At 37.7% G+C, this 20,566-nt stretch overlaps 1 protein-coding gene across 4 annotated transcripts in view; it reads left to right on the top strand.

The window, feature by feature from the left end:
• The window catches only part of LOC136885605 (gamma-tubulin complex component 3), a 309,280-nt gene that overhangs the window by 193,890 nt on the left and 94,824 nt on the right, over positions 1 to 20,566 (top strand). For all 4 annotated transcript variants that reach the window (XM_067158277.2, XM_067158278.2, XM_067158280.2 and 1 more), the window contains 4 exons: positions 2,982 to 3,160; positions 9,405 to 9,545; positions 12,875 to 12,956; positions 13,042 to 13,101. In XM_067158277.2, the coding sequence (XP_067014378.2) occupies positions 2,982 to 3,160; positions 9,405 to 9,545; positions 12,875 to 12,956; positions 13,042 to 13,101 (462 nt within the window). The remainder of the gene's footprint in view (positions 1 to 2,981; positions 3,161 to 9,404; positions 9,546 to 12,874; positions 12,957 to 13,041; positions 13,102 to 20,566) is intronic.

Here is a 20,566-nt window from a genome sequence, read left to right as displayed (position 1 = left end):
GAGAGCTTTCGACTAGTACGCTCACCTCAAGATTTTGGCGTAATAAGTTGGCATTTCGTAAAGCATTCTCGTAGTTCAGAGGTGAAGGTGCTTGCTCCAAAATAGAAGGTTCACATGTTCGAGTCTCAAGTTCATGCGGGAGAATTGTCAAATGAAAAATAAAAAAAAGTGTGTCAAAATTGGTAATCTTGTAAAAGTGCTGATGTTAAGGTAATTTTCAGTTAGACAGTTTGCTGAGAATTTGGGGGAACATACTTCGTTGCTTTGCAACAGCTGCTTTAATTTGAAAATGACATTGTTGATGGTAAAAGTTAAACGACTGTAGCCTTGGTTGTATTGCACAGTGGTCCTGGAGGTGCACGATTCAACTATGAATTAATGAACATGTTTTTATATCCACAGCACATCATAAGAACTTTATACAAACATCCTCAACTTCAAGTTTTTAAAACTGTGCTCAGCGTTGTGCATACGTGCTACAGCTATTTTTGACTTAGATCATATGGGAGTTCTTTAAATTTTAATGTGTTTATTGTGACATATAACTCATACCAATCATTTTAAGTGTATTTTAAGCCAAATTTTATGTTAAATCTAGTATCCTTTTGATTTATTTGCTTTGAACTGATGATACCAAGTGAATCTAAACTAGTCTTCATTAATAAATGTTATGTATTATATAAAGTGTTGAATGGTGGAACATCCCTTGACTGATTCCTGTTATGTAAGTCAAACATCAATGAAAGTTATAAATTATGATGAACAATTTCTTGATGCCACCAAGTCTTTAAATTCACAAATGTAATTTTCTGCAGCAGCATGATCGTTCTCCCGTTATTGTCGGGTGACATGTTTCATCGATTGAACTGGCAGTGAACAAAACATCTCCTTTTAATAATATCAGTGAGGCACCTTTTCCTCCAGGATAAGAAGTCTGGTTCACAGAGTACCTTTTGTCCTTTCCTGTGAAAATCATAAAGTGCTTCCATGAACTTTAAAAAATGTTGACACTTTTTTTTTTTGGTGCTTGAGTGTGCAAAACTGGTAGATTGTACCGTGCATATCTTAAGATATAAACGTCAATTTGATCCGTATTGACAAACATATACTTTAGTATCTATAAGTTTGACCATAAAGGCCACCAAGGACTTAGTAAACATCCTCCCATTCAGTACCATGTAATATCGTCCTTTCTAATAGGCCTACACACCTCTCTCTGCTTGATAAGTTGTTCGTTCCTGAATATGTGTGCATAGTTTGACATCATGAAGGGGTAAGCCTCATACAACTTTCGTTAGCTACTTGTTCATTTTTATCACACGCATTTATTCCGGTTTTCTTCTCTTTTCACACTTATTTGGTCAGTGTTAATAAACTTAACCGTAAGAGGTATTTTATTTGACCCTGTATTGAATTGTCTAAAGCTATAAAAAAAACTATATTTAAAATAGTTTGTCTGATTAGCTGATCAGTGATCAATGTTTCTGTCCGTAGTCAGGGTTTACCATTCCAGATGTGATCTGGAAGGATGATTTCTTTGATTGGACTTAACTGATGAAGGGAATGCACAATGTTCCTGAAACATGTATGAATAGATAATTTTCAATTATGAAAAGTATGTTGACAAGGTGGACCTGACAAACTATTTCAGATAGTTTTCTAATAGCTTTATTTGGTCAGAACAAACCTTATTCACAAACAGCTCGTCGATTACATATTTCAGTCCTTTTGGTTTTGCGAGGTCCCATCTATCAAATAATTCAGTCATACCATCTCAAGTCTACTCATTGTGTACATGTCACTCAGCAAGGCAGACTTGCCAACTAAGCACACAAGGTGGTTATTTTAACTTCATGCATTAGTGTAACAGCTCAGCTCCAATTTTAATTGTACATATGTTACATATTAGGACTGTTCATTTTAGATTAATACCAATGGCAATGTCGCACATAACAGAATTCGACTGGTGCACTTTAAATTCACTAATTATTATATCATAGATGGAGATTTTTTTTTTTTTGCCTCTTTTGCAGAATAATTTGTAATATGTTAATAATATTTTAATTTTACTAATTTGATTGTTTTTGCACTATATATTGTCAATTTTAGTTCGTGGCTGAAGATGACCCATAATGAGCCGAAACCACTCCCATTATGCAAGTGATTTGTCATATTAAATGATGTTGAATGGGTGCCCCTTCATTTTAATTTCTTATTAACGGTTTATCTTCATATTGGAAATTGTAGCTTTTCCAACTCCAAATTCAGGAGATCATTTTGATGCACTTTAATTTTTATTCAAGCGTTTTCAACTCTTCAAGTTTTTCATAAAGTGTACGCGCCTTCCGTTGACTTGTCATTTTAAAACCAAAACTTTATGGAAATACAAGTAGAGCGTTGCTAGTGGGGTGTAACAGTGCCAAGAGCTGACGCAGAGGCAAAGCATCTGGTCTGAAGAGAGCTTGAGACATCTCGGTGGCATTCTATTCCTAATCAGAACAGGCCCTGGTTCCAGTTAGTTCAGATTTTCTGTAATTTGTATTAAATGTTTATTGCCTTGTGTAGGGATTTCTAAATGCATGTAGCCAGGTCATATCAATTTACTGTTTGTTGATGTTCACAGTTTTGCTTGAGTTTTACGTGTTCCTTTAGCTATTTTCATGAATATAAACGGGAAAAATCTAGCCTTTAGTATGTTGATATTTTGATGTACCCTTTTCCGTTGGAAAATGCCACTTTCATTGTAAAACGCAACAAGATGCCAACATTAATAATGCTAGAGAATGCTAAATTTAATTTCTGAAATACTAAATTCTTAGTTTTAAAATTCTATAATCCATCATCGAAGTATCATGCAAAAAGTAAGAGTTTTTTTTCAGTTAGCCATCAGTAGTATATTGTTAGTCGTCTGCTGCAGGTGTTTTGCGAACTGGTGCTGTAGAAGTTCAGAGCCTTAATAACTTTCTGCTCTTGTTTTCCAGATGAAGTGACCCATGCCTACGAACTCGCCCAGCGTATCATGAAGGATGCGATCCCTTCCTCCCACAGCCAAAGCAACGAGGTGCTCATTGTCGAAAAGATCAAGAGACATTTTGAGGTGGCTGGCAGGGATGAGGACCTGGAGAAGTTCATATCGTTGTACCGGAAACTGGAGTCTTCTGTGAGTGATATTCTCTCCTTTATTTCATTAAGTTCTGCTGCTGTCAGTTGTCCGTGTGTTCTAAAAAAAACCCCCCAAAAAACCACCATACAGAACATTTTGTTGTTGTTGTTGTTGTTTCCCTTTTCCAGCTTTATCCATGTGTGTATTTTAATGGCACCTTTCCATCTTCCTCTAGCCTTGTCTTCGTGGATCACTGATAGAATGTCCACAACAAGTTTTCACTGCCATATTTTGATGATCATGCCTCTGGGCCAGATTATTTTACGGGAGGGAGCTCTTTTACTGGAGCGTATATTCTAGATCTCCTTCCCGATACAGTGTTGCAGAGGAGGTGAGATTATATTTCACAGCCAGATGCCCTTCCTGATGGCAACCTGAGTTAAGGAGATAATGATGAATGCTTAACTCGATGAGGGCTACGCCTGCCTCTAGACAGGCTGACGCGGCCCGTCCAGCACTGCTACGCCAGTCTGTAGATACGAGAAGTTACATTTTTTGAGTTTTTCGGTTCATTCATGAATTGAAATAATAACATTAAGTTATTTATTAGACCACCTAACTTAATGTTATTATTTCAATCAAATATCATCAATACGGACCAAAAATGATATTTATCATTCATGAATACCAATATAGTTGGTCTGTTATTAGACATTATAAATTTTCCAGCTAACTCATTCCTGGTTGCCAGCGTTTCGCCCCAGTGTGCTAAGTTGGGTTCATTAGTTGGTAAATAGCACACCTACAAAGACGCATGGCTAGTGATTCTGTGTTCTCCATTTTGACTGGATGCTGATGTAAATTTATGATTGCTGGTTTCCCTGTCTTATGATTTTTTTAGTTCCTTAATTGCGAATTCTGCCTCATTGATAGTCGGATCTATTACATCTGGGGTGTCGGTATTTACTTCCAGCGTTTCCAGTGGGTCATCGCAGTTTAAAAGTTTGTTGAATGTCTCTACGAGGATCTCTGCTTTTTCTTGATTCCTATGGGCTAACCTTCCTGATTTATCTCTCAGCATTGATATTGGGGCTCATATTTTTTAAGGTTATTTGCCATTTTATGATAATCTCATGATTGTTTTTTGTTAAAACTCTCCTCTATATTTTGTAAGGTATTTTTAAGATGTTTGGTTTGTCTGATTTTATGGTTGTTTTATTAGTTTTAAATTTGATTTGTCATATTTTTGGGCTTGATCAACACATGTTATTACTATAGGCTTGTTTTGTTTTCTGTAGTATGACATTATTAATTTTAGTGATGATCTGTTCAGCGCCACTTCTCCAGGGTCTAAAGCCTCCTTGGTATTCTCTTTTTCTAGTTGATCTTTAATCCTTTCATATAAGATCTTGGAAAAAATCTTTTATGTGCAATCCAAGACAAACAATCTTGTAATTATCTGGATTACTTTTCTCTTTTTTATGGAGAGGGTGTATTAGGGCTATTGTCCAATGTTCTGGAAACTGTTCAGTGATCCAAATTTTTGTTAAAGCCATGTGTAAAGAAATTCAAACCACATTACTTGAATATTTCCACATGTGTACAAAACTCTGGTCCTCTCTGCACGCCTTATAATTTTTAAGTTTTTAGTGCTCTTTTAAAATTCTTAATGTTGGAAGGTCTGTGTTATTAAATTTGGTTTTTATTGGAGTATTGTTATTAATTTATATCCCTTTCATACCGTGTATGGACAATTGTGCGGGTTCGTATTTTATTTATGTCTGAGCTTATTTGACGTTTTCTTGGCGCTAGACCGGACTGCAGTGCTTGTGCGGGACACGTAGCATGTACTTCAGCCATTTATATTTAGTACTTGATCACCAGTGGGCAGGAAGAAGAGTTTAAAAATACAGTTAATTAGCAGGATGGCAGGAAGCAGTAATGCCTAAAGTAAGTATTTATTTATTGCATTCATATTAATCTAGAAGCTTTACTGAATATCAGAATATAATCAATGAAGTGTGTAAATTGTGTAGTAAACATAAATTGTGAACTTACGACATCGTACGTAATACCATGAGGTTTTGAATGTTGATACGCACATATGTGCGGGCTAGGTTTTCTTACAGGCAATGCATGCAGGAGTGCTGGGTGCTGTCACAAAAAGGACTGTGAAAGCAAAACTCGTACTCTACATGAGAAATGTAATGTATAAAATTTTAATTGTTTAAAATCGTTCCACACTGTAAGATAGGACATTTGATCATGTACATGTGCATATTCACATGTACCGAGTTGAATTTTTCAATTTTTTATTTTTTGCAAGCAGTGAATGAAGTCCTGACATGCACAATTGTGTGGGTTCTGTTTTCAGCTGATAGTTCTTATTTTGTAAAATAAACTGTAAAAACATGTATTTGAGAGCATTTTAGTAAGTTTTTGACGTTTTGACACCTCCAGATTTCTTTCAGCTCTGACGACAAGTTGCTGCTGCCAAAAGGGCAGTAAAAGCATAACTCTTCCTCAATGTAGAAAATGTAACACTTAACTTGTGTTTGAACGAAGATTTAATTGTTTTAAATTATTCCCCACTGTAAAATAAAACATTTGATCATGTACATATGTATATTCACATGCATTGAGGTAATTTCACTTTTTTGTAAGAAGTGAATCAAGTCCTGACACGTACAATTGTGCGGGTGCTTTTTTTCAGATGTTAATTTTTATTTTGTAGAATAAACTAAAAGTATATGTATTTAAGAGCATTTTAGTCAGTTTTTGACATACAAACAAAAATTCACACCGCCAGTTTTCTTTCAGGTCTGAAAGGGATAATAGTTCTTAATTTCTACACAGTTCAAAAGTTTACAGATTGCTTTTGCCATAATTTCAGCATTTTCAATACTATGTGCCATTTTTTCATTTTCATCTTTCAACACTAATGTAGAAAGAGCATATTGTTGTAATTGTCTTCCAAAATTTTTATAATAGTCTCTAGAATTAACTTCAATGGAGTTTATATCCTTACAAAATTCTCTCTTAGTTTTGTTCATTATGGAACTTTAAACCATGCCTGATGTCTCTCTTTATGAATTTCATCGCGTTCTGTTGTCCACCAGGCATGTTTTTTACGAGGGTTCAATGGAGCTAAATTTTCAGCTTGTTTTTTTGAGAACTGGGATTAATCCGTCAGTTTTGTTTGCGTGACTTCCTTAAATTTGTAGTTAACTGGTGTGACTCATAATTCCTCTTTACTTTAATAGTCTTGATATTCTTCTTTAGTGGTGTGAATTTAAGTTTAATTTTTATAATGTAGTGATCAGAACCGGTATCTATTCATCTTAATACTTTTACATTATAAATTTCCTTATGGAAAAACGTATCTGTACAAACATGGTCTAGCTGCCATTCCCTTTCCTCTAATCAGGATGCTTCCAAGTTTTAAGCTTGTTTGGTTTGGTTTCCTTTTGAAATATGTTTATTTAGATATAAGGTTATGCTCTCGGCAAAGTTCAAGTTGTTGGCCATTCTTGTTTGTAAACTTTCCAATTAATCTCTATAGTTTTTTTTTTCCCTTCCTAATTGGGTGTTTAAGTCCCCTAATAAAACTTTAAATTACTCGTATTTACTTTGTTTGTTATGTGTTCACGGAGATTTCAAAATTTATCCACTTCTTTCTTTCTTTCTTTCTTTCTTTAGAAAAATGTTTTCATTAGTAGGGGCATGCGCATTTATTATTGTATGATTTTTATTTGTTGTTTTAAAGGAGAGTGTTGCAATTCTTGGCGATATTGCTTGAAAATCAGTTATAGAATCTATTATTTTTAAATTCATTATAAATCCTGTTCCAAATTGGGGACATTGATTCTTAACTCCTCGGTCAGGTATCCCATTATAAATTCTATATCGTTGAGATTCAAAAGGTTCTTCCATTGTGTTTCTCATTTCTTGAAGGCCTACTATTGTTTAATTCATCTGTAAAAGTCTTAAGTCTTCCAATTTTACAGAGAGAATTAATTTTGTGAGTTGTAATGTAGTTAATTTGATCTTTAATTGTCTTAAGTTTGGTTGGTTGTAAATGCTCAGACCCATTGCTGTCTCTCAGTTGGCTACCCACCAAATCCAAAGTAGCCTTCTCCTCAAGCCTGATTGGACAGGACAGTGGAATTTCTTTTCTTTTCTTTGACTATCAACAGTAATGAAGCTTAAGGGGAGCAAGCTCTGATTTACTACTATGGTTGTTAACCACAGAGGTTCCTGCGTGTTTGGTATGCTGGCAAGCCGGTGAGAAACCCCCCCTTATCCACCACCTGGGACGCGCCATATCGGAGTATCACCTCTCCGCATGCTACAACACCGTAATAGGTTCGTGGGTTATTATTACTACTTCTAGTGAACACGGTTGTCTCGTTTATTATTCAACATACTTTCTTCAGGCTAGCAACCTGTCGGAAGGACATTCGACTGCTTTCAAGTCTTAAAAAAAAATAATGAAAGACTGTAACGGGACATATGGCCCAAAACTTGGAAGGATGGTGATGATTATTCAACATAAAATGCCAGTGGTATAACATTTGGTCATGCCAGTACCTTCTAGTGAGGTTATGCGATGGTGGTACCATAAACGCCTTCATGTGACTTCCACGTGGAGATGATGCTGCCACCTAAACCTGTGAACGTATGTGCTAGACACACTTGTCGTCCTCGTAATTCAAGTGGCTACCAGTCTGAACAAGCTGCGAACTAGTTGGTGATGAGAATACTGCTCATCTCGTATGTACGACACAGGTTCTCCATCAACCAGCTCCTGCAGAAGGACATAGACAGATCATTGTCTCCATCGACGGAGTGAGCCTTCAAGTAGTAAACTCCTTTCCTTACCTTGGCAGTATCCTCTCATCAAGCACAAATATAGATTTGGAAATCCAATTTAGAATCAACCGTGCTGTAGTTACGATCCAGAGTATTTGACAGTCATTATGTCTATATTGCAACAAAGATCCTCGTATACAATTCAGTTGCAGTTCCCAGCTTAATGTATGGATCTCAATCCTGGACATGCTACAGGTGGCATATAAAAAAAATGAACAATATCACCAGCAATGTTTTAAGGAGAATTCTGTATATAACCTGGCAGGATAGATGCACAAATTTCAGCGTACTTGAAGAGGTACAGACCACCAGATTAGAAGCAGCGATTTTAATGTGAGCTACGATGGACAGGGCATGTAATAATAATAATAATAATAATAATAATAATAATAATAATAATCGTATGGCCTCAGGTACCGTGTGCAGACATTTCAATTTGACGTCATCTGGTTGTTTGCTCGTTGATTTAGACGTTCCATTTTACTCTAGGCCCACTAGATCGCAGACCGAGTAAACCAACTCTCTTGGGCGTCTATGGCTGAGATTTAAACAATTTTGTCGGATAAACACCAAACGTGTCACCAGAGATCTTTTACATGCCGACATCGTATGACATCGAGTGTCGGATGGACTTTTTTCCGCCCTTCAAAAATCAGACTACTACTGACGGTTTTGAACCCGCTATCTTGGGATCCGGAGGCCGACACTCTACCACTGATCTACAGAGGCAGCTAGGGCATGTAATACGCATGTCTGATAATTGCATTCCCAAGTAAGTGTTTTACTCTGAGTTAACAGAAGGTAAATATTGTTTGGGAGGCCAGAGGAAGCGATGTAAGGATGTAATTAAGGCTAACGTGACGTGCCATATTCATGTCAACAACTGTGAAGACCTTAGCCCTCGATCATTCTTCCTGGAGATCATTACTTCATCGCGGCACACTACTTTTTGAAGAAAACCGTAGGCGAATAGCGAACGATAAGAGGCAACGACAAAAGGAAAACGAACGAAATAGGAGAGCAGTGGCTGCTCCACCTGGGGACTATCTGCCATGTCTGCGGTAAATTGTGTGCCTCCCGTATTGGGCTGCACAGTCACGTACAGACTCGCAGATGAAGAGGAGTTATGTTTGGAAGACCAACCTACTCGTTTTCAAGTGTTCACTATTATATTGTACTGTATTATGTGCGAGATGGACTCTTGAAGTACCTCTCAATTTGAGGTTACTCAGGGAACTTGAGTTGTATTTTGATATGTTCCTGTTCATAGGCCTTTTGAAATAATGTATTTTGTTCTCTCCACACTTAAGGAAAATATTTTTTGGTTGAATGTGTGTTATATGTGTACATTTAGTGTGTTAATAGAGGATGCTTGTACTTGATAGGGACTACCTCCTGTGTCTGCTCAATATAAATGATTGTGTTACAGAGAGTACTGAAGAACCTGCCAGCAATCCTCGCTCTACTGGATTGTGTGGGTACCCCTGAAACTACTCTACAGCCACCACCACTTATGGACATCCCTCAGGCTGTGCCAGATAATGTGACTGTTCGCAGAAGTTTTCAGCTGGTAAGAGCACATGATTTCGTTGATAGGAATGGCCCGCTTGAAACCTCAGGATTTTTCAGATGAAAACAGTCATCTAGCACTATTGTGTTCACCAAGGCAGCTGTGCGAGACTCTCGCTCTCCTGTGGTTTGCGTTTCCAGTCACTTAGCCTCTACGCTAATCACGTCCTCTATCTGATTTCAGTTATATCATTACAATGAAAAGGATGAAGTTCTGATCGCAATTTTTACCTGATCTGTATGAGTTATTTTCTAGTTTATCATGTTGCGTCCCACCCCATTCTTCATCACTCGGTTCCACAAATCCAAGCTTTTTAGGACTACTTCAAATTGTTTTGCAGATAATTTTTTTGTGAACATATGAAAACCATTGAAATTACCTGAATATTTTGTGAATGTATTAAATACCATAGCCATATACTGAAAGAATGAGAATCAAGAAGGTGAGAATTAAGTGTTGTGTGTATACTTCCTATATTTATTTGAATAGTGTCGAGTTATGATTTAAAAGATGCACAGAATAGACATGATTGGAATTAACAATGGGTTCTTCTACTCCACCCCTGGTTTAATTTTCACTTCAAGTTATTTATTCTCCCTAGGACCTTTTAAATGGGTATACCGCCCGGCAAACATAACCTAGATATGTACTATTTACACAATACAGTAGAACCTCAATAATTCAAAATAACCGGGCATGTTGACCATGCGGTTAGGGGCGCACAGCTGTGAGCTTGCATCCTGAAGTTAGCGAGTTCGAACCCCTCTGTTGGCAGGCCTGAAGATGGTTTTCCGTAGTTTCCCATTTTCACACCAATCAAATGCTGGGGGCTGTACCTTCATTAAGGCCACGGCCACTTCCTTCCCACTCCTTGCCTTTTCCTATACCATCGTCGCCATTAGACCTATCTGAGCTGGTGCGACGTTAAGCAACTAACGAAAAAAAAATTGCTTACTTCAGAATCGCGTCTCATTCGAACAAGCTCTCGTTCCTGGAAACATGAGGTCGGTATTGCATGTTACTTAATTTGTTTAATTTGAAATACGGATAATTTGTAAATCGGAGAACAATGTCGGTCACATTATCAAAATTCAGACTTTTAATTAAAAAAAAAAAATAAAAAAAAATTACAGAAACAATTTAAATTCAAAATATCTCCAAGTTATGAACAAAAGCGTCTTCCAGAACGTGCACGGGTAGCTTTCTGCACTTTCACTCATTTCGATGTGCCAAGACTGTGCTTCATATTTGCTAACTTTGAGTGAAATCGTAATTTTTTCGATGCAGCGTTTTAAGGAAAGCCACAATATCACGTAACAGTGTGTTGAGAAGGAGAATCTCTGAACGCTGGCGATGCCGACAGTTGACGAAAAAATGTGGCTCGTATAATCAATTCGTATGCACCAAACAATATTGTCAATGCTGATGAAAGTGAATTTTTTGAAAAATGTTGAACCCAAATGGACTTCAGGTTTTAGAGGAGAGAAGGAGAAATGTACAAGTGTGGGGGTCACTGTACTGTGTTGCAATGCATAATGAAGTGAGACTCCCTGCCCGTGTCGTAAGAAAGTTCGATAAGCAACAATGTTTTAGGGGCATCGGGTACTTTCTGTGCAAGTACAAGGCATCTGAATTGCATACAATAGAGTAATCCATTGAATAAAGCACTTGCACAGGGGAGCCAGTATATATTTCTCCTAGTCTTGGAATCAGATTTTCTATTTTCTTTGCGTGAGGTTATGTTTGCGAGCGCGTTATTTGAATACTGATATCAAAAAACTTGAGCGCATCCGCCAACAGAAAATGAGATTCATCTTAAATATTAAGTGGGAGGACTATGTGACAAACACGGTGGTTCTCGACACAGCGCACTAAATAGCATCAAGGCAACAATCATCGCTCATCAACCGAGATGGTTAGGCCATATCCACCGCATGGGTGATGCCAGGCTTCCCTGCCAAATTCCTTATGGTGAACTTCCAAATTCCTTATGGTGAACTTTGCTCCAGCAGTAGAACTCGTGGAGTCCCTCTAAAGCGTTTTAAGGACTAGCTGAAACACATAATGAAGAAAACTGTTATAGATATACAGACATGGGAAGAATGTGCTGTGGACCGCTCACTGTGGCGGAACATTACATCTATCACTGTCAACTTGTTTGAAAGAGAACGCCACAGGCATCAAGAGGCCAAGCGACAAGCAAGAAAACTCTGTCAATTACAACTCCGCCCTCCTTCATCCATTCAGTGTGATTTGTGTGGTCATATGTTTTATGCCAGGATTGGTCTGTTTAGTCATCGTAATTACATCCATAAACGGAGTTGAACTTGTCAACGTATGCAGGAAGAAGTTATATATACTCAGATTGAGTTACAGCCGGTGACGACGATTTGAATGCTGTAAATGCACCTTGTTGGATAAATTTTGGAAATCGTTTTTTTTCCCATGGCATTTGAAAGGTTAAAACTGTGATTCAAGGTTAAATGCTTGCAGTAATGGGCCTTAGAATATTTTGTGATGCAGAATTAAGAGTTGGCAGTTAATTCGAAATCAGAATTTTGCGTCCCAACTACTTCGAATTAACAAGGTTTTACTGTACATACTCGAGTCATTGGATGTTCCAAATTAAAACGTAGGTAAATGATAAATCTTCATTATTGTCAGCATAATTGCATCAAATATATATGTTTAAATGATTAGCTTGACTGTCACATAATGTGTGCGCGAGAGGTGTCTAAATTAGCGCAGAATCGCATGAAAGCACGTGATTGTGTGGGACATCACAAGTCTGTAAGGCACTCCACAGCAACAGTGCTAAGCCCCAGTATTACACAATTGTGAATGAACAGTAGAAGACTAGGAGTTCAAAATACTCTGTTACGTCTTATTCATGATAATATCGCTAAATAGTTCAGTTTTGCAGTTCATGTTTACCTGTCTAATGTTATTGTTATTCATTTTTTACGTAGTATCCCCGCCCGGCTACTCATTCCTGCCACGTGGCTGATGGGGAGTACACTGCATGGAATGTTTGTGAAGTAGTACAGGTGAATAATATGAGAACATATAGAAAACCAAGGTGGTGCAATACATGTTATCTTGTATTTCCTAATGATTCTCAAACTAGGGGAGAGATTTGATACAAACCAACAGCATCAAAAAGAGACCAGTAAACATAACCAGAGTTCTGGTCGTGCATGTCTGTACTCGGGCATGGGCTACCCAGTCGGCACCAGGCGGGGGGATTGAATATATCAAAGAATGCCAGATCAGTTGTGTGTACAATTAGCAGTAAAGTAGGCTAATGAGGTGGATATTACTGCTTACAGGACACTCGGAGTACCCAGCCAACTTTCTTGATGCGATCGCTGCCAGTGTCCAGCGATGAGTCCTCCTTGTTGGCGACACCACGTGAGTTCTCTCTGTAATTTGTAGTCACCTTCCTTATGTATTTCTTTCTCGTTATTGCTATAAAGAGTTGTGTTCTCGTTTCCAGGTCCCCAGGAGATTTCTGTGCTACAGCAAGAATTATCTGTCGCAGGCTCTCCGCTTGAAAGTAAGTTCATCACACAACAGTGAACATTAGAGCGTTTTACACCGATCATTTACTAAAAGGTACAACATTTTTGTTGTTTTGGCGATGTTTTAACCCTTTCAGTCCCAATTACTTTTGGGAGAAATTTTTTTTCTCCATTAGAACGGTTGTTTTAGAACACAGTCATGTTTTGAAATTTTCAAAATTTCCCACATTAAGTTAGACCAGGCGAGTTGCCGTGCGGTTATAGGCGCGCGGCTGTGAGCTTGCTTCCGGGAGATATTGGTTTCGAATCCCACTGTTGGCAGCCTTGAAGATGGTTTTCGTGGTTTCCCATTTTCACACCAGGCAAATGCTGGGGCTGTACCTTAAGGCCACAACCGTTTCCTTCCAACTCCTAGTCCTTTCCTGTCCCATCATCGCCATAAGACCTATCTGCGCCGGTTGAACTTAAAGCCACTAGCGCAAAAAAAATAAATCCTTATTATAGGAATAATCCAGCTTGTTGCTCTTGGTTAACATTGGGAGCATGTGGTAACATTCAAATGCGACGTACATACTTTACAGAGCAATTTAGTGTTCTTCTGAACACAAAATTACATCTAGTAAACAAAATAAGCTCTACAAAAGTGAAAAGAGCAGTAAATCATGCATCAAAATGTAATGTTTCGTCAATTACTTGCTATGAAATTGGAAGAAGCAGTTCCTAGCTCCTGTTGAGCACAAATTAACTTTGCATCTAGAGCAGGTCAGCTGGGTGATTCCACTAGGATAAAATTTACATCAGTTGTTCTTTTTATACTGCTAAGGCCAGTGTCCATATGCATCATACCTAACATCATAGACTGGTTTTGCAGCAAATTTTTTTGAATGGGTTCTGGAATTGGACTGTCACTTGGTTTCCCACGCTTTTGATTCAGAACCTTCTCTGCCTTTGTCAGTGCTTGAGATATTTCTAACAGAAATTGTACAAGTGAATACATACATTTTTCCCCTCACTGCTTTTTATGTTTACGTTACAGTAGTCAACCATTGACTGCTGCAACACTAATACACCAAAACACAATTCTCGTGCACCACTTGAGCAATGTGATGTCTGTTGTATACAGCTCGGGAAACCTATCTGAAAAATCTACTCTCTCTCTCTCCACCCCACTAGGAGACAGTATATTTCCAGTTTTCTTTTCAGACTCTCTCCATCGTTGGCATTTGTCTTTTGGATCTACTCCAACATGTGTAGAAATAAAGTTGATTGTCTTTCTATTGAACCATCGAATCACTAGTTTGGAAGTTGGACGTTGTCCTGTCAACAAGCTTCTCGAGAATATCCTCAATTTGTGTCTTGGCCGCGCAGCTGTGAACGCATCTGGGAGATAGTGGGTTCGAACCCCACTGTCAGCAGCCCTGAAAATGGTTTTCCGTGTTTTCCCATTTTCACACCAGGTAAATGCTGGGGCTGTACCTTACGACCACTTCCGCTTCCTTCCTACTCCTAGTCCTTTCCTGTCCCATCATCGTCATAAGACCTATCTGTGTCGGTGCGATGTAAAGCAAATTGTATGGTAGCACAGTTTACCCCTTGAAACCCAGTGTTGCTTTAGATTAACAACATCAAATCTAATTATAACAAAATATAAGTTTACCTGGTACACACAGCAAACAAAATAAATACCCTTAATGCAACATACTCGCAGAATATAAACACCAATCTTCCATGACCATGCAGTACACCACTGTCAAGAGAATTTCTGACTTTTCTGCCACCTGCTGACTGATTGTAGTTAATTCAAAGCAACACTGGGACTGAAAGGGTAAAGTGATGTGGAGCGAGTGTCAGTAGTGCAGAAGACTGGCATGGGTGGATTATTTTCAAGTCTTTAGGATGTGGTATTCTGTAAGAAAGACGAGGGTTCTTGGGCAAAACTATCTTTACTTTGATCTGTTTTCAGACACATTTTGCTGTACGGGATATCTTAACCCTGGAACTGTGGACAGTCTCCCAGAGAGCCAGTGTGCTGTTTCATTGATTGCGAATCCTTTAGTTTTATTGTGAATCACCAGATGGCATTAATGTCAAACATGCAGGTTCCAGATACTTTGCTCTTTCGTTTTAAGAGCCTTTGAGGAACAAATGACGATCGTAGGCTATTATTTGGCTGCAGACATGCAAGTAGAGTATTACACCTGTTTTACACTTATCAAGGGACCCAAGGAATACCAGAGTAAACGGTGGGCGGTGTGTAAATTAAGCAACTTACCTATGTAAAAACACTCTGGAAAAGGACATAAACATTATACAAGTGCGTATTATTAATTTATAAAGTATTTTCATCTTCATCCTATTACAGTATGCACCTCAAAGGTTCATTGTAAATTAACTTTTGTCGCTACACGCCCTTTATAATTCTGCTCATCCACTGACCACAAGAAGAGTACCAGTAAGTAGTTCAAATATTGTGTAATACAGTATATTATTTTAATATGGTTATCTTTGTTAGAATGGCTATTGAATTCTCTAACAAACAATAAATTTTCTTTCTCTGTTACTATACAGTGAAAATCATTAGTGCGTTCCGCATTAACACGTTTTCCTGCTTAGCATGTCGTAAATTTGAAGTCGTGATTCTCATCGTATTAAGTCTATATAAAAATACCTCGCTTATCGAGTCACAAATATTTGCTATTACCGCTTATTACGATCACATTTTTCCTAGCCCTGAAATTGTCACTGTATTTGTCATCCCTTGTGAAACAAATGTGATTTCCAACTCGGGTAAAAGCCGTTGCCACAGTTGCGTGATTACGGGAAACTGTCTCCCTGAACTTCAAAAAATAACTTGTAGTTTCGGAGAGCAAGCCATCAGCCCCAGGGATGTTCAGCTTTGCTTGCTGGTTAGAAGAGTGGTTGCTGAATAGCAAAGTGAGCCTTGCACCACACCCCTCCCTTACCGACAATATACTACATAATACAATACGCACATCGGGAGATTCGAGGCGTGGACCGCAACTAGGAAAGGCTAAAAACACGGCCCTGAACTGGAAACGTCCCTCATTAACAATGCACAACAGGGATGAGACTAACTACTAGCAATAAAATTTAAATGAGGGTTTATTAATATAATAAGATTTCAAAGAAAAAGAAAATAAAGCCACCAATAGGGAAAAAAAAAAAAAAAAAAAAAAATGCATACTTGTGTTCATTTGGTTCAGTCGAAGTAGTAACATAAATGCGTGAGCACAGCATTTCTCAAACACCAAAATTATTTAATTTAAGACGTGCTCACCTTCTCAATTATAATTTCACTACATAATTAGCTAATCTGAAAAACAACCCACACAGATTTTGTTTGGTCGTTCTTTCCACAAGACTAATTACATTGTTTTACATACGTGTCCATCAAACTCCATCTCGACAACAATAGCTATAGAAAAATAAGATCCCCCGAGCATCCCGGAGAAGAAACACAGAGCAGATATAATAAAGGAAGGCAGGTATCGGGATGGCCGAGAGAGAAAACATCACTGGACCAAAGAACAGTAGTCAAATCCAAAGAGAATCACAGGCAAGTGCATCACCTGAATTAAAGTAAACAAACATGGCGGCCTCATGGGCAAGCAAACGGTCAAAACAGAGACCAAGGAAAAATAATTAACACCGTACCAAAAAAACAAACACAAGGTACAGAAACAAGATCAAAAAGAAAAATGAAACTGACCGATATGTCATCTTTTTACTCCCCATACTCACGAACGCACACCCAAACATTCAGATATTGCCGGTAACGGCCAACAATGCAAGCAGTAGCTCCATTCAATAAGTTGCTCACAAACTCGTGTACTATGACTCTCATGGTCACAAACAAAGGTCTCACATGTCAGAGTAATGTGCACGGCGCAAATATTTCATTAGCAGGATAATAGGTACCCATTGGTCACGCATTAGTCCACCAGCATACGCACTCCATACGACGCGAATGGATTTCCGTGTCGACACGCACGGCATACATTCATTTGATGGCAAAATACAATAGAATGCGGTGCGCATAAATAGAATTGATCGGAGACCCAGTTACCCACATCTCACCATCACAACAGCAACAAACACGCAGTCCATTCACGCCGCAGAGCAGAAAGATGCACGTCAATCAGCTATGATTAAAAGCACAAGAAAACCACGAGATAATCATGGGAGCAGTATAAATACAAGGATCACCATACCTGCAATATCAGCCGTCAAATTAAAAAGGATGATGGCAGCATAGGCTTAAATCGACTAAATACCCATCTGTAGCTCAGAAAAGCGACTACTATCTGCGGGGAGTCCATTTTATATTCCTCTCTCATAACCACAACAAACATTTGAGTCAGAGATAAAGTTACAGGATCGCCTCCGTGTTCACAACTGAGGGTGCTTCCCTCTGTAGTACAAACTTGGAAATGGTTAAGTCAATCAAGCTAAAGCTGATACAAGCTCTTAGCAATACGGGAAACATCGCTTTTTACGAACATGCTATATTAGCATGTTTCAGCCTGTTCGTGCTTGTATTTCGCATTCCATTTAGAAGGTAGAAATTTATTTTGTGTTGAGTGGTACAGTGAAGTGTAGCCTACATCTAGATTAGGAACATGGTTGTGTGAAATTGACTAGCGTGGTGCATATGTCTTCTGATATCTCAGTTGTCCTGAAATTCCTTGCTAATGAAGACAAAATTAAAATCTGCCAGACAGTGGACTGGCGTATACGCACAGAGTTAAACGTAAGAAACTTCATCTTATTTTCCGTATTGAACTGAGATCACAATAATTTAAAGTCTATCAAGTTCCACCTTTTCAATACTAATACAATGTTGTTGGATGATATTTACAACATTATTTATTATTACAGTACATGTTTCGGTGCTCTATTAAGTCACCATCATCAGCTGATTTAGAAAATGTGAAAAAACTTGGCGATATAAATATTAAACATTAAACAAAATATTGTCATAATCAACTCATACATATTTACAACAGAATATTTACTGATTAAATCCTAAACAAAATCAACCCATATTCTAAATCAGGGGTATATAGATTTGAATGTAAAGACTGTTCAAGCGGATACATAGGACAAACTGGGCGCAGCTTCAATGTCAGATATCAGGAACACCTTAACGCTATAAAATATCACAGATTCTCAGCGGTAGGTCAACATATTCATGAGTACAAACATAAGTTCACAGACATTGATAAAGACCTCGAGATCATGGAAATACTTTCTAAGGGACAGAAGCTTGACATTACTGAAGCATGTCTAATACATATTGACCAATACTATAACGCTAACCTTAATCTAAATGAAATTTTGGAAAAACCCAAGGTACTGTTTGACATTTTGATTCTATTACTTAACAAGCTAAAAATTCCAGAAAATTCAAATGCGTTCCGAATGCTACGTAACAACTTTGCGTACTATTGTCTTCGTCCACAACGCCCCCCGGACCCTCTCCTAAAAGTTTATGTTTCTAGAAACATCCCCTTTGTCGCCCCTACTTCTCCTTCACTAGCGCTGCGTCACACAGTACAAGATACTAGCGCACACACACTCATCACGCGAAGTACACAGCTGTAGAGGTGAGTCAACCGTATTAACAGTTAGATTTAATCAGCTTCTTTATCAATTTTCTCGCTTTTTAATATTGGGTTTCATTATTGCAGGGTTCCCATTGAACTGAGAAGATAATTCCGCATAACAACTGTAGGACAAATTAATTACAGTTCCAACCACGCACAAAGCAATAAAAATACGAAGTTTTAGTACTTAACAAATATAAGGAGACGGCTCAGTTTTCAACAATATATAATGAATTTCATCCAACAAAAACAGCTAATATACAAAGGAAATGAACATCAAATAGACTACATGCAATTTTAATTCCTCAATTTTAAGTGTGCATTCTAATTAGACAGCACGAGAGCATAGGATTACAGACATTAAAGAAGGTTTAAGACAAATCATCAACCAGATGAAAAAAAAAAAAAATCTTTTAAATTATGACTTACAAGAATTTTCTTGTTACATATTAGGGAAATTTAATATAACAATAATAGATGTTTAGGATTTAATCAGTAAATATTCTGTTGTAAATATGTATATGTATGAGTTGATTATGACAATATTTTGTTTAATGTTTAATATTTATATCGCCAAGTTTTTTCACATTTTCTAAATCAGCTGATGATGGTGACTTAATAGAGCACCGAAACATGTACTGTAATAATAAATGATGTTGTAAATATCATCCAACAACATTGTATTAGTATTGAAAAGGTGGAACTTGATAGACTTTAAATTATTATTACGCACAGAGGTCGCGAATGTTGAGACTTGCACCTTCTAGTTTCGAATCGATCATTCAAGTTTGTCAAATTCATCGTCCAAGAGTGTGACCAGAAGATAATGTTTAACATTAGAACTGCTGCTGGTGTATCTGTCTAATGCTGTAGTTATGTTCCTCAGTGTACAACATGAAAATAAAATCATGCCTATAATCACATACTAATCGTAATAAATCCATATTATACACCAATAGAAAGCTGAAAGACCCATCTACATGAAGGTGACAAAACTAATGATAATAAATATTGTCGCGACTCCTAACTATCGTAAAATACAATAATTTTTTGAACAAGGGGAATTGTTGAAATATTTTGCTCTAACTAAATAATATCTGATATAGTGTTTATTCCTGAAACATGATATTCTGAAACACACAAGTATTGTTCTTACATATCCCCCCCATACAGTTTTTCGCTATTCATTTCGAATGCCAAGTGAAATGCAATTTTTTCTCAAAACGAATTTTGAGTTCTTTTGACGAATTTTTAGCCTAAAGCTTATCTTGGTTTTCTTAGGTCATTTTCTTTTTTTCCTGTGTTCTGATCAAAATCCTTATAACTACACAAATATTACCAGTTCACACTTAACCCTTCATTGGTTTAGTTAAATATTGACGTGCTGCCAATAATAACATAACCTGCACAGACTTGTACATCATTCCGGTTATCAGAATTTCCCATTACTTACGAGGCACCTTGTACTTCGCCGTCACTCACTACTTTCAGCAATAATTTCCTTTTCGGAATTAACATAATAATGACTGTAGACATCAGTACTGTCACTAAAATCTTCGAAAATCCAGTGCTTGATATCAGAATCTTCAACAAAGCGTGCTGCCATCTTGATTCTAAGAACATATGAAAGTACTTTCACTTCTACAGCTAAATAAGCTTCTCCAGACAGTTTCTTATTTTTCAAAGACTTTCAAAAATGTATTGGTATTCAGCTGGTATCTACATTAGTGCCGCCGGGCTGAGTGGCTCAGATGGTTAAGGCTCTGGCCTTCTAACCCCAACTTGGCAGGTTCGATCCTGGCTCAGTCCGGTGGTATTTGAAGGTGCTCAAATACGACAGCCCCGTGTCGGTAGATTTACTTGGCACGGAAAA

This window comes from Anabrus simplex, chromosome 14, assembly GCF_040414725.1.
Source record: "Anabrus simplex isolate iqAnaSimp1 chromosome 14, ASM4041472v1, whole genome shotgun sequence".
NCBI lineage: Eukaryota > Metazoa > Arthropoda > Insecta > Orthoptera > Tettigoniidae > Anabrus > Anabrus simplex.
This window is presented reverse-complemented; position numbering and strand designations above follow the sequence as displayed.